The following is a 13,976-nucleotide window of genomic DNA, read 5'->3' on the forward strand; positions in this document are numbered from 1 at the left end:
CTTAGCAAACTGTTTTTAAATTAAAATTAAATTACAATTCAATTTAAATGTTATCAGCTGAATCCCTCTCTTGCAATTCATCCTCAGGGGCAGCAGCAGACAGCCCATTTTTCCCCTCCAGCTTAACATTCAGCCTTCAATGATTGTTAACAAGGGCATTACGATTTTTAAATGGTGCTTTTAAAGAAAAAAATTCCAATTACTTTGTTTTAAAACACAATGTGTTCACGCAATCGTGAATTCCTTCTCGGACAAAAAGCCATCTACAAATAGAAGTAATAATTGCTGAATAACAATCCAGCTTCCTTGATGACTCAGGTAGGAATTAGTGTTTACGGAATGCTTGATACACTTTTTTAAAGGGCGGGTCTCTGTCTGATGCTTTGCTTTATTATTCATACTACTGTAGTGACTTATTTATTAAAATTGTCCCCGCCCATCTCCCCCCCAATGGGGGACTCTGGGCGGCTCACAGCTCATTAAAAACTTATCCAGCAGAGAACTCGAAACCTTCTTCGGGACTTCATGACCTGTACGTTGGTCCCAACAGGACTACAGACCCTGTAAGGGAACCGAGGGCGCAATTCCGACAAATCCGCAACGAGCAGATTCTACTTCCTCTCAACGCAACAGAAACGCCAAGGTCGGAATGCCCAGACGGGTGGAGTCACTGCAGGCCCTTTACGCGCATTGATCCTGCTACGTCACGTGCGGGGAAGAGACTTGCGCGCATGGGGGCGGAAGTGACTTGTGAGGGCCGGACTGTGAGGCGTAATGGCGGCTGTGGGCTGGTGCAGTTAAAGGCTCTGGCGTCTTCCTCGGTGAAAAGTCTCGCCGGTCTCTTCCCTACCTCTGTTAACCGGAGGGTAAGTTTTAGAGGTTATGGTGTGTTGGTCCTGTGTATCTTAGCTGGGGAAGCGGGGTGGAGGGCGTGAATGTAGTGCTCGGCCTTGTGAGGGGATTTAGAGGCGAAGCTTACGTACTCGGCGAGATGTGAGTGTACAGTATGCATGTATACAGCCTAGAGGGGGTATAGGGAATCGGATCCCGAGCTAAATCTGGAGTAAAGGAGCCGCGGAGCGGCTAGTGGTGATGATAGAGATCCGTCGAAGTACTTTTGCGAGCTAATGGGAGACTCGTCGGGGGTTATGTAAACTGCGAGGGGGTTGTGAAACGAAGCGCTGGCTTGGAGAGGTTAAACTAGAGAAAGAGGACATGTACTGCAGGAAGCAGGGATTTGTAGACTTGAGGATTAATCAACATGGAGTTGAGGTCGCGAGGAGCGGTTATGTCCTCGCTGCACGGCAAAAGCACGCGGCAAGTAGGCTTCCTGGACTCTGCCCTTGGCTTGGGATTACGCCGAGCGTTTGCTTCGGTTCCGGAGGGGCTGGATAGTTTGTAGTTCGGCTGCATTGGAGAGAATCGGTTAACCCGGTCTACAGTATTGTGCGAATTAGCCCGTATTGTTTATTTGTTTGGCCATTGTATGGGCATTGGCCATTTGTTTGGCCATTGACCAGGGTTGAGTTTAGGGTGAGGTACGTTGTGTGAAAATCTAGCTTTGGGAGTGGGAGAAAGGGCAGGCTGGGCTTATTAAGTGTTTCTCCCCGCTTGTTTGTAATAAGCAGTGACAGAAAACTAGTGCAGAGTGATAATATCTTGACTGAAGTTCAGCTTCACCCTTCGAACCTGCTAATTGCAAAATACAGTACGTAAACACATGTGTTTTGTCGTTCTTCACTTCATCCTGTTTTGACAAGTAGCTGGTGGCAAATTCCACAGAAACTTTCAGATACAAACCCAACAGTGAAAAGATAATCATGGCAGACAAGAATCATATGGTTTGAAAATTATTCTTGCATGAAAATTAACTTTTTCTCATTGGAATTAGTTTTATCATATAGTTCTCACACAAAGAATTATTAACTGTAGTAAATGCAGAAATATATCAAGTTAATTTTCAGTGAGTCTGGAATTTCTTCAGTGTTGCAGTTTTCAGTGGAAAACAAAATATAGTTTTATTTTAGTACATTGTTTTATATTTTCATATTACTGTGTTTATTGTATGTACTGCAGAGAGCTTAGAGTCCAATTGGATTGAGCCAGTGTATACATTTCATAAATAAATCATCGTTCTAGTTATTGGAGTGACAGTAATCAAAGGGAGACAACCACTTCTGGGTATAAAAATGTATAAAAAGTAGTTTGCACTGCTAGTCATGCTCCATTTTTTAAAGACAATGGCATTTATGTACAACAGTTACAGAAGGACTTGTTTATCACCAAGTCATTTCTATGGGTAAGTATAGCCTTTATTATTTCTGTTTTCTAAGACTGCTTTGGGATTTCTGTAAGACCAGAGACATTCTTATAAATGAAAATGCTAAAGACCATTTCTGCTTAATTTTCTGTAAGTAAAGAATATAAAGGATTAAGAGTTACATAAATCAGAGTTTGGTGAACATCAGGGTGCCACATTGACTACCTCCATTGTACTGGAACATACTGTAACGGATTTTCTGAATAGGGATGCATGGGATTACGAATATTGAATAGGCCAAAATGTACAGTGTTGGAAACATATCATCATCTCCTGATCAAATTTATGATGATTATCTTAATATGAAAAAAGGTTGGGAAGCAGCTGACATAGGGAAAGGAGATGCTTGATTATGGCTTTTATTTGCCTGATTAAAGCAAGAATAAAATAATGCAAAATAATGGTAAGTAAATGTAGTATAGGACAGCTAGTCATAGAGCTGATGGGGAGAGAATATGGATAGAGAAGTAAATATTTAAAAAATTATAAAATAACTAACACAATAACATCCAACATCAGAATAAATGTAGTTTTAGAAAGAACGTTTCTCAAGATCAAGTGTTCAGATACTGTGAACGCAAGCAATTCATGACTTAGGTTGCAGTTCTAAATCTTGGAATAACCTCTTTAATGTACTTATTTCTGAGTAAATTATAAGATTACACTACTAAATCTCTAAATCAGCATTTTGAATTACACCTGGAAATAGATTTATAGCTCTTATTAGAAGAATATACGTTACATTAGAATTTCCAGTTTAATTTGCAACTTTTGCATGGTTGCCAAAGCCATCTTTAGGCTGGATGCCAAGATAGCTCTCTAAAGAATACAAATACAGTATGTTTCCTGCTGAAGCCTATTGTTAGCCTCTTGTCTTTAGACTTATTCCAGTCTAAAGGTAATAGGAGGAGGTCTTGCAAAATTAATTACATTGCAGAATTGCTTTGGGTTAGGTGCTTGCTTTATAGAGCTATATATGGGGAGAAGAAAGCAGTTGAAGCATTTGAGAACTTAAAAACAAAAATAAACATTGTTTTTGTGTCAAATATCAGTATAAATTTTACAGTGCACTTTAAAAGATCCCATTGATAGGAGGAAAATAAAGGGATCCTACCTGGCTTGTTTTTCCTTTTATTAAGCTTCCATGAATATGTTGGAACTCTTTGCCAAACAGAATTATTTGGGTGTAAGATTGCATTAGAATCTTTTCTTTAGCATGTGTGAATTATTATTTTCACTTGATATATAAGAGGATATAAGATAATTATTAATGGGGTCAGAATGCAAAGTCTCTGGTTTGTGACATTATAATGCTAAGGTTCATATGCAGAAATATAATCTAAGTGGCCAATCATAATAGCAGTAATTAGTAATTACGAGAACAGCATTAATGTTATGCTTATTAAACCTGTATTGAAAAAGAAAATGCTAATCATGGTAAAGCATTCTGTAAAACAAACTTGATGAAATGTTTTGCTATTTTCTATACTAACAATGTCCTTGAATTATTTGGAGGAATAATGCTAGAAGGATATCAACAGTAGCATTAGCAACAGTATATCCTAATTAAATACAATGTTGTATCTTTCTATCAGTGTCAGTGGAGGTGACCAATTTCTTGTTTCATTGAAACACTGGCTTATATAATATGTATAAAAAATGGAATGCCATTGTTAGCAGCTGATGGCATGTATCACATTGGAATATATACTGCCAAGCAAGTTCTCAACATAGCTGAATCTTTTTTTGGAAATACTGGGACTTGATGTGCTGCATGGCCTAATTCTAGGAACTGTAATACCAGGAATAAGTAGATTAAGACTAGAGTTTTGGTGCTTTACACTGCAGCAGAAGAAAAGTTATTGCACCTGGATAAGCTTAGAAAACAAGGCATGTTAGTGTGAAATGATCTGAAAGGCAAAGGAGTGACTTGGATATGTTAGAATACAGGGTATGGGAAAAAAAACAAGGGAATATAGGAAGGTATTTTCTTGGAAACACGTTTGAGAGGTTGCAGTAGATACAAATAGAAATACAAAAATGAATATTTTGTAATAGGAATGTGCATTCATACTCATATTATGGTGACGTACAGCAATTGTATGTAGTGGAGATGTGTAAAGATCTGGATTTGATCTGGATTCTTGAGTGCTCACTCCCAGGAAAAAATGCAGCTTGTTTAAGGAATTGCTGGCAGATGCTATGTGCACACCCATGTGTACCTTGTCTCTTTTGAATCCAGATTATTGCATAGCCCTAATGTTTAATAGTACTAGTTTATATGATTTCTTTGATGTAATGTTTAATATGGCTATTGCATGTTTGTAAAAAATGAATGTGATTTAATTGATATACAGGGTATACCAAAAGTCAGGCCGCTTAGGCCAATCACAGTATGTTTTATTAATTTTTTTTTTCAGAGAAAATGCTACTGTGCTAAGGAATGTTTAAAGATCATGCATCAAATGAGCAAGGAAGTGTTTAGAAGAAAAATGGCAGCCAATTTGAACATTTAATGTAATTTATATAGTAAATTGTCTATGGGGCCTGATTTTTGGTACACCCTCTGTATTGTGGTTATAATGTCTGGGTAAAAGAAAGGCCTTAGGCTTAGGAGCTGAAGAAACATTGTAAGTTAGGAGTAGGTTTGTGTACCACATAGGATATGTGCTTCAGTGCCAACAGTTTAAAGGTACAAACTGTTTGCAGATCTGAACAGTTGCAGATGAGAGCAAAGTAGTAAATATTATGCAATATGTTACTGTGTCACTGGTAATGTGGAATGTTGGTGCATGCAATTCTTCTGTGGTTCCTAAGATTGCACTGTATTCTAGAATGGCTCAGTATGGTCTGGAGGAAAACAAAACATTACAGAGTTTCCCAAAACTTATCTCTGGAAATAATGTGTGCATAATTTTATTGGAAGTCATTAATGTCCCTCAAATAGCTGAGATACTAGTAGACTGAAATATAGCCTGACATTCTTAATGTGAAAGTATTGGTGCCAGAACAATAGTATAATTGAAGCTATCTTGTCTGACTCTTCCAGACTTTATCAGTAGAAAACCTGCTATGCTCTGAGGTGCCACATCCATAATTTCCTGAAATTTTATAACTATTTCTTGTAGTTCTCAGAAGTGTCACATTAGAAATGAAGTGGAAGATTTTCTGTCAACCTCTTGTGTAGTTCAGTCAAGTACAGTGGTACCTCTACTTACGAATGCCCCTACTTACTAAATTTTCGAGATACGATCAGCTCCGGCCCCAAAAATTTACCTCTACTTACGAATTTGCCTTGACTTACGAGCCATTTTCCGCCCGTGCCACGTGGTCCGCGGCCATTTTCCGCCCGTGCCACGTGGTCCGCGGCCGTTTTTCCGCCCGTGCCACGTGGTCCGCGGCCGTTTTTCCGCCCGTGCCACGTGGTCCGTGGCCGTTTTTCCGCCCCTGATGCGTGGTCCGCGGCCGTTTTTCCGCCCCTGATGCGTGGTCCGCGGACGCCGGAACGGATTAACGGTAATTACATTGAACCTTATGGGAAAATTTACTTCGACTTGCGACCAACTCGACTTGCGATCAGAGTCACGGAACGGATTAAGTTCATAAGTAGAGGTACCACTGTAACAGTAAAAATATTTTATTTGTCAACTGATAGTTATTTTAGATGCCATGTATGATATGTTCTGCATACTTGAAGTTGTGGCAAGTAATGTTTGTTTATTTTATGCAATTTCTGTTCTGTACCAGTCAAAAGACTATGGAAAGCTAACATATGTAAAACACTATAAAATGATAAAAATATAAAACTATGTGCCCCAAGAAAACTAATTTCATAGTAACGTTCTTGTCCTCTATTGTAATCTTCTCTCCACCCCTGATACTCAGTGCATGTTGTCTCTGAATAGAGTTCTCATAGTAACAATCATAACTACTATCTGTTGATAAATCTAGGCTCCATGATTTTTTCATTTCCTTTTAAACTGATTTAAATTACACAGCCACATATTTTGGTAGCCAGTTATGTCAATTATTTAATTATTGTTTTTTTTAACACTTTATAATCTCTGGATTTTTACTATCTTAATTAAAAAGGGACCATTTTACAATTGTAGCAACTCACTGTCAAAACTAATTTCATATCATATAGGAGCAAGCTAAGTAGCACCAGTTCCAACTGAGATTCTTGGCTTTATTTCATTGTTTACTTCAGATTATTGTTTAACAAATGTCCAGTGACAATGTCCAATGTCATTCTGTAACTCCTAACTTTATTTGTGCTGGGACTTTGTCAAAACCTATTTTAAGTGCAAGTACATAATAACATATTGATAATTCAGTCTTTATGTTTACTAGCAGTTTTAAAGAATAACAGAATATAAGTTGCTTAAACTACACACTGATCCCTTCTCCATACATTTTAAAGTATATTTAATAATTTGATCCTTTATAGTGTTCGCCATATATTATTCTTAAGGAATGAGTCAAGTACAAAATTGTAATTTTATAGCTGCTTTAAAATGTGATGGTATACTAGCATGTTTCAGATCCTTGCTAAAGAGGGAAAATTTAGCAATATTATTTTTGTGAGAGGTTTTCTAGTTTTTCTATTGAAAAGTCACATATTTATATGTATTTAAGAACTCTTCTAAAATTGCTATCCAGGTATCTTAAGTTAGAGGCACATAACTTCCATTGGCTCATGGACTGCACCAGGTTTCATGTGGCATGATAAGGGCTGTACCCTAATTCTGGGCAGTGGTATAACTGATTTTGGAAGGGAAATTCGGAGATTTTAAGGTTCTCCAAGGCTTAAGCTACCCCCTCCCAAGTGCAAAACAGTGGCTAACATTTTCCATTCTATGTACTTGGGGTGGGTAGACTTCTAGTAGTCACATAAATAATGCTAACAAGGCACAATTTTTGACATCCTGTCCTAGATTTCTTTTTAACAAGGCTGTAACAAACACATTTATTCTTGCACAAACTTTCATAGAGTTCATTTCCTCAAAGGCATGAAATATTAGAAGGGATCCCAAATTATGGGCATATGTGTCTGGTTGTAAAGGAAACAAAATGATAAAAAAATGGGAATAGGTGAAAAAAGTCTGAAACCAGTTCTTATAGAGTTTTTGAATAATTGAGAAATGCAGTCAGATATTAGAATTATGGTTGGAATGTTGGTTCTGCAACATTTTAATTGTTGCAGAACTTAATCACAGAAGACTCTAAAAATAATTTGAATAAATTCATAGACAGTAGTTTTCTTTTTGAAAGATTTTTCAGATTTTTTATTTTCTGGAATGTTTTTTGACTTGCCTTAGAGCTCTGAGATGGTCCCTCAATGCAAATACTAACCAGATCCAACCTTATTTATTTCAAAATCAGCCAAGGTTGCTAGATTAATATAGTAGTTGGCTTATAGTAGTCCTTTGTTTGCTCTAGATTTTTATATATGTGTTAGATTTTACATAAGTTTTATATATGCAGCTACTTATATACTATCTGACCATGGCACCTGGGAGTCAAGGGAGCTGAAATGTAATACAACTGGAGGCACCCATTATACTCTTTCATTTAACACATATGTAAAACTTTGGTGCAGGACAAATAAAATAAAACTGAAGTGCAAATTCAGAAGCAGGCAGAAATAAGGAGGTTTCTGATTTATGCAGAGGCAAGATAGGATTTCTTAAAGAAAAGTTGTTCTTAAAGAATTAGAATAGAGATCTGCATTTTGGATGGGTTCAGTTTTCCCCTTGTTTTGATGGTTGAGTAATTGGCAGAGTACCTGTCAATATGAGTTCACTGTTTTCAGAGGTGTTTCCTTTGTTGTTGTATCTCTTGGAGCAGTATTGGTGACTAATAGAAAAATGTTTTCTTTATCTTCTATATATGTATTATATACTGGAGAGCCAGTTTGGTGTAGTGGTTGGCCTAGAACCAGGAGACTGTGAGCACTAGGCCTTCCTTAGGCATGAATCTGGCTGGGTAACTTTGGACCAGTCACAATCTCTCAACCCAACCCATCTCACAGAGTTGTTGTTTGGAAAATATGCAGGAGTATTAGATATGTTCACCACTTGAGTTTTGATAGATATATAGAATAAAAATGTAATAATATTTTTTCAGTGTGTCAGAATGCTATGCATATAATTTGTTGTTGTTCAGTCGTTAAGTCGTGTCCGACTCTTCGTGACCCCGTGAACCATATTGCGCCAGGCCTTCCTGTCCTTCACTGCCTCCCTGAATTTGCTCATTTTCATGCTCATTGCTTCAGTGATGCTATCTAACCATCTCATCCTCTGCCGTCCTCTTCTCCTTTTGCCTTCAATCTTTCCCAGCATCAGGGTCTTTTCCAAAGACTCCTCTCTTCGCAATGCATATAATGCCAACAAATTAACAGGTATTACGTTAAATGGAATATTCTTTTTTCTGACCTCCTAGCTGGATCCTAAAAGTGAAATAAGTAGAACATTGAAAAGACTTAGGAAAGTTTAAAATATTTACAATCTATATGTTGTCATTCAAATCCTATTGTATTAATTAAAAATTTCCAATTTTTTTTACAGAGCAATTATGTCATCTTTTCAAGAGGTTCCATCTTCAAGCAGTACCCTCCAGACTTCAAATTTTGCACATGTTATCTTTCAAAATGTAGCAAAAAGTTATCTTCCTAATGTGTACCTTGAATGCCATTACACTCTGACTCCCTATATATGCCCTCACCAAAAAGATTGGGTTGGTATTTTCAAGGTAAGCAGTCTATAGAATATTTTAATATATAGTGCTTTCTTTTTAAGAAATGACTCAGTGATGGTCAAGTGAAAATGTATAAATGCCTGAAAATGCCTTTTACCTTAAAATATAGATGCTAATATAGTAATTTTATTTTGCCAAATTTTGTCTTTTTTGAGGCCATGTTTCATTACATTGTATGACTGTAAAAGTACCAACAATTGTAAGACTGGATATTCTACATATCACCTGGCCCATCAGTTTAATCCTCATAATGCAAATCACAGCATAAGGAAGATGATTTTATAAAACCTGACCTCTCTCTCCCCTGTTAATACACATACACACTAATGTTTCTTGGGTCATTAGCCATTAAGCCAGGGGATTAATTCTCTATCCTGTGCATGAAAGAAAAGGCTTTTATTTGCCTATATCCCATTAAATACTTTATTATAATATAAATTATTAATAATTTATTGCCTCATCCAACATCTTTATAAGTAAAACATTTCCAGGAGTATATTTTTCAAAAGAAATCTCATAAACTTTAAGGGCAAAGCTTTTTGTCCTAAAACCTTGTGTCCAAGCAGAATAAAAATGGGGTGCAGAATGAAATTCCATATGATGGTAATATCACAAATTATTTTTGAAATCACTGTGTTAGAATTCTCTGGTTTTAAATTAAACAAAACAAAACTTGTACCTGATTCTAGTAGATATTGTCTAAATAGTTCCTAGGTATGCTCTGGTACATTAATGGAATTCCAGATTGCAGTCAACTAGAATAAGATGTAATAACTACATTTATTTCAGAAATTACTTTCTGCGTTATACACCACTAAGGACTCTCTTACATTTCCCAAGAAGGGTAGTTGTTTTAAGCAAGCAGGTGAAAATGCAAGATGGCTGCAGGTAACACTGCTGATGTCTTTGAAGATTAGCCCTTGCTTTGGTAGTGGCCGATTGCATGCTGAAATTATTTTGTTATGTCTAGAACATAGACTTCTATTATGCATAGTAATTGTTAAAACTATATGGAAAGTTATAGTTGTCTTTTAATCGATAGTTCTGTTATATTGTATTATCTTTTTAATGTTTCCTTTAGGTTGGTTGGAGTACTGCACGAGATTATTACACATTTCTTTGGTCACCTATGCCTGAAAATTATGTGGAAGGTTCAACAGTTAATTGTGTGCTATCTTTTCAAGGTAAATATTTAGAAGCAAATAGGCTGTCATTAATATTTCAAAAAATACTGTGGTATAAACTTTTGTTATAAATAATTGAGACTTACATTGTTTCTCATGCTCACGCTAAAATTACTTATGGGCATATAACAGTTTTAATTAGATGTTGTGTACAACTGATTTTGCACTGTTGATAATATCAAATTGGAATTGCGCAAACAGCTGTAATATGATCATATTCAAACTAAGAATAAGTACATGGACGTAAAGTATTCTTCACCATTTACTGAAGCAATAAAAAGCAGTGCCTTGGAATAGAAGGCTTCCTCTTTCCAAGGATTAGGATGTGTAGACAGAGCTCCTTAAACTAATTCCATTGATAGAATCTATTCTCATTTTGTATGGGAAATCCTCTGGAATTGCATTTATATCTTTTGATTTGTAATGAACATGTGATATATGTATCACCATAGTTAATGGGGTTCTATGATAGACATTGATCTGTTTGGTTATAATATTAACCTTCCAGGTAATTGTGAAATTCAAGTTTTAATTTTTATAGATTGGAAACATTAATTTTGCATTTACCACGAACAGTTTACTTTTTGTACTTAGAGTAATCAGAAGAACATCAGAAGGACAGTTGGGGCATTCATTTTTGTGATATTCAAATAAATTTACTATGTAAATGTGCATAAATACATTATAACAAGCACAAGTTTCATTTTATTGCAATTTTGTGTCACTAGAGCTTTGCCTCCTGATCAAGAGTGCCATAATTATTTAAAAAATAATAGGCTTCATGGCCTAATAGAGTTTGAAAATTCCTGAACTATAAACCTGTATCCCCAGAGCTTATTTAGCAGAAGACAGAAAATGATGGCTTTGGAGTTCATAGGTTTATAGCCTTTTGGAGGTTGCATATGACATGTAAGTCATTACAGAATTCTTCAAAGGCTGCATGAGTAGGGCAAATGGAAAATGTTATAATGAAAATCAAATTTGGATATGTCCAGATATTTTTCAACCATATTTTTCAATTACTTTTTTTAAAATAATCTGGTTTCTATCCCATGTACCACCGCCCACCCCCTTTGAGCTGGTTTAACTAGTTTAAAACACACTAAGCTTAATTTTAGCTATTTGGAACAGTAGTGGTTGTCTATGCAGTCTGAATTTAGCACTGACGTTTGGCTGAGTGTAGATTACTTGTCAGATTTTTTGTCATCCACCCTTGGAGAGCACAAAGAAAAACCTGATAGCAGCCATCTTCATTTTTCTAGTAGTAGTGTTTGTGTCCTTATTTCTCTGCCATCCTTGGAATGTAAGAAAATGGAAAAAAAGAGGAGAGAAAAGGAACATCAAGAGAAAGACTATTACAAGAAGAAATGAGATCAAATAGGAAATTAGAAGAGGGAGAAATAAGGGAATAGTATTAGGAGACATTATGTACTACCAAAAATTGGTGGAAGCTGAGAGGACTTTTGAATCTTCAGTTTAGTGAGGAACACGTGAAGTAGAAGTTTAAGTTCCAGCCTGGAATTGGAACAGTTTCCACACTACTACTGCTTTTCCTTTGTGAGAATATGTATAAAGTCATGCTTGGATATGTGTATGTCTATATAAAAGTGTGTGTTTTCAATTCTGCTTTTCATCAGGATATTACCTTCCAAATGATGATGGAGAATTTTACCAGTTCTGTTATGTGACACATAAGGGAGAGATACGTGGAGCAAGCACCCCTTTCCAATTTCGAACATCGTCTCCAATTGAAGAATTGTTAACAATGGAAGATGAAGGAAATTCTGATATGTTGGTAGTGACTACAAAGGCTGGACTTCTTGAGGTGTGAATTAACAGTTTTTCTAGATTAAAGTTTTTGTTGAAGTTACAATTTAAATTGTATTAGTATCTCATATTAGAGTGATATGAACAAACTAGGGGTATGCATCAAATTAAATTGAACCCAAATTGGGTTCAGGATGATTTGTATGGGATTTGGGCTGTCTGTAGAGAAATAGAATTTGTAGGATGTGATTAAAAATTAATTGGCAAACTTTGTGAGTGACTGGTGTCATGCAGCACTGCAGTATTTGTATCTGCAAAAACAACCTTGCTCCTTGCTATATTTTTACAAATTCTTTGGTAAAGCGCTAATGTTCAGCTGTCAAAGAATAATTATGAAATTTAGTTTATAAGCTCTGCATATTAATGTGGCATGAAAGTAGCTGTGAATTTGAATATGTTGAGTTATAATATGATTGGCAAAATGTTAACTATTTCCCTGACTTAGTCATCTGATTTGTTTGTTGGGAAAAAATTCTGTAATTAATTTGCAAAATCCATAATGTTTTGAAGCAAAATTTGCTTTTTCTTTTCAGTTCAAAATTGAAAAAACCCTGAAAGAAAAAGAAGAACTATTAAAGGTAATAGCATCACTTGAAAAAGAAACTTTGCAACTCAGAGATCAAGTTGAAAGACTAGAAAAAGAACTTCTATATGAAAAGGAAAAATGTGATAAGTTGGAAGTACAGCAAAAGGTTTGTTCTTTAATTGATTAAAAAACATTTTTTTAAAAGGTAATGAGTTATGTCTTTGGCAAATCATATTAAGGCTATCTTGTTATGCAAAATCTCCTAAAAAATCAAGGACATGGTACATAAATGTAACCTGAAGATTTTATAGCTGGCAACCTATTTTTAGCAAATTTGCAAATAAAACCTAAAGTAATTGTCTTTCATATGTTAAAAAAAAAAGTATATCTATACACTGAAAGAGTTTTCACCAGGTTTTGCTAAACAGAAGTTGTATGTTCATTTTTAAAAACTAGTGTTATGTAGCTTGCCATAATAGGCAAGCTATACCATTTGATATATATAAGATAGGACACATTTTATCCTAAAGAAAAAAAATTGTAAAATCAGGCCTTCCAGTTCAGAAACAATACATCTCTTCCATGAATGGCTAGTAAAGATTCTGGCAGATGAAAGCAGTTTTTAGAAAATTGCTTGATTGCTTTCTTATCATTAAGAGAGTCTCTTTCACAGTCAGAGTATAGTATTGGCTATATTCATGATTCTTGTGGCAGATGATCTTCTCTGAACAGGCAAATGGATGGTGTCTGTGATTGCTAGTCACTCTTTCTTTGGACTGAAGTGACAAGTATAGTTCAATAAAGAGCTGCTAATTGTGCCAGAAGCATTGATAAACTATCAAATGTTGCCAATGTTGCAAATGTTGCCAATGCCAAAAGCAGTGATGAGCTTCCCACAAAGACAGTCTTTGTGGGAAGAGTGGTTCAAAGTGGGCTGGTGGAAAGGAATAATTAAAATAGTGTATTAAAATAGTGAGAAAGAGGAACCCTGTTGTCTTTCCAAGATTGACAGTTGCATTATTCCCTGTTTTTTCCTGCTGATCATAGGACTTAGTTCTACTATGGCTGTATTGGTAACAAGTTAGTTCTCAAGGTTTTTCACTGTGGTACTAACCTGTAGATTAAATATGCTAATGACATGCTGTGTTATGAAGATATATCTAAAGTGCAGTGCACATTCAGAGTTTACTGTTTGCTGCTTAGTGTCATTTTCATGACAAAACAATATTAGTACTCTTGGTTAATGCTAAATATTATATTACTAACCATTCTAGTTTTCATATATGATTTTGTGGAAAATATGATTCTTTAAAAGAGGAGGCTGAAATTGTTTTTTGTTGTTGTTTAATTTATTGTAAGC

General features: G+C 35.7%; 1 protein-coding gene across 3 annotated transcripts in view; it reads left to right on the forward strand.

Moving 5' to 3' along the window:
* The first annotated feature begins 707 nt into the window (after positions 1–707).
* TAX1BP1 (Tax1 binding protein 1) overlaps positions 708–13,976 on the forward strand; it is a 33,371-nt gene continuing 20,102 nt past the window's right edge. For all 3 annotated transcript variants that reach the window (XM_088150716.1, XM_088150717.1, XM_088150718.1), the window contains exons 1-5: positions 708–866; positions 8,890–9,073; positions 10,161–10,263; positions 11,901–12,088; positions 12,624–12,782. In XM_088150716.1, the coding sequence (XP_088006842.1) occupies positions 8,897–9,073; positions 10,161–10,263; positions 11,901–12,088; positions 12,624–12,782 (627 nt within the window). In that variant the 5' untranslated portion in view covers positions 708–866; positions 8,890–8,896. The remainder of the gene's footprint in view (positions 867–8,889; positions 9,074–10,160; positions 10,264–11,900; positions 12,089–12,623; positions 12,783–13,976) is intronic.

This window comes from Python bivittatus, unplaced genomic scaffold (genome assembly GCF_059951505.1).
Source record: "Python bivittatus isolate LINGU-HERP-01145 unplaced genomic scaffold, Pbiv_v1 ctg000610_np1212, whole genome shotgun sequence".
NCBI lineage: Eukaryota > Metazoa > Chordata > Lepidosauria > Squamata > Pythonidae > Python > Python bivittatus.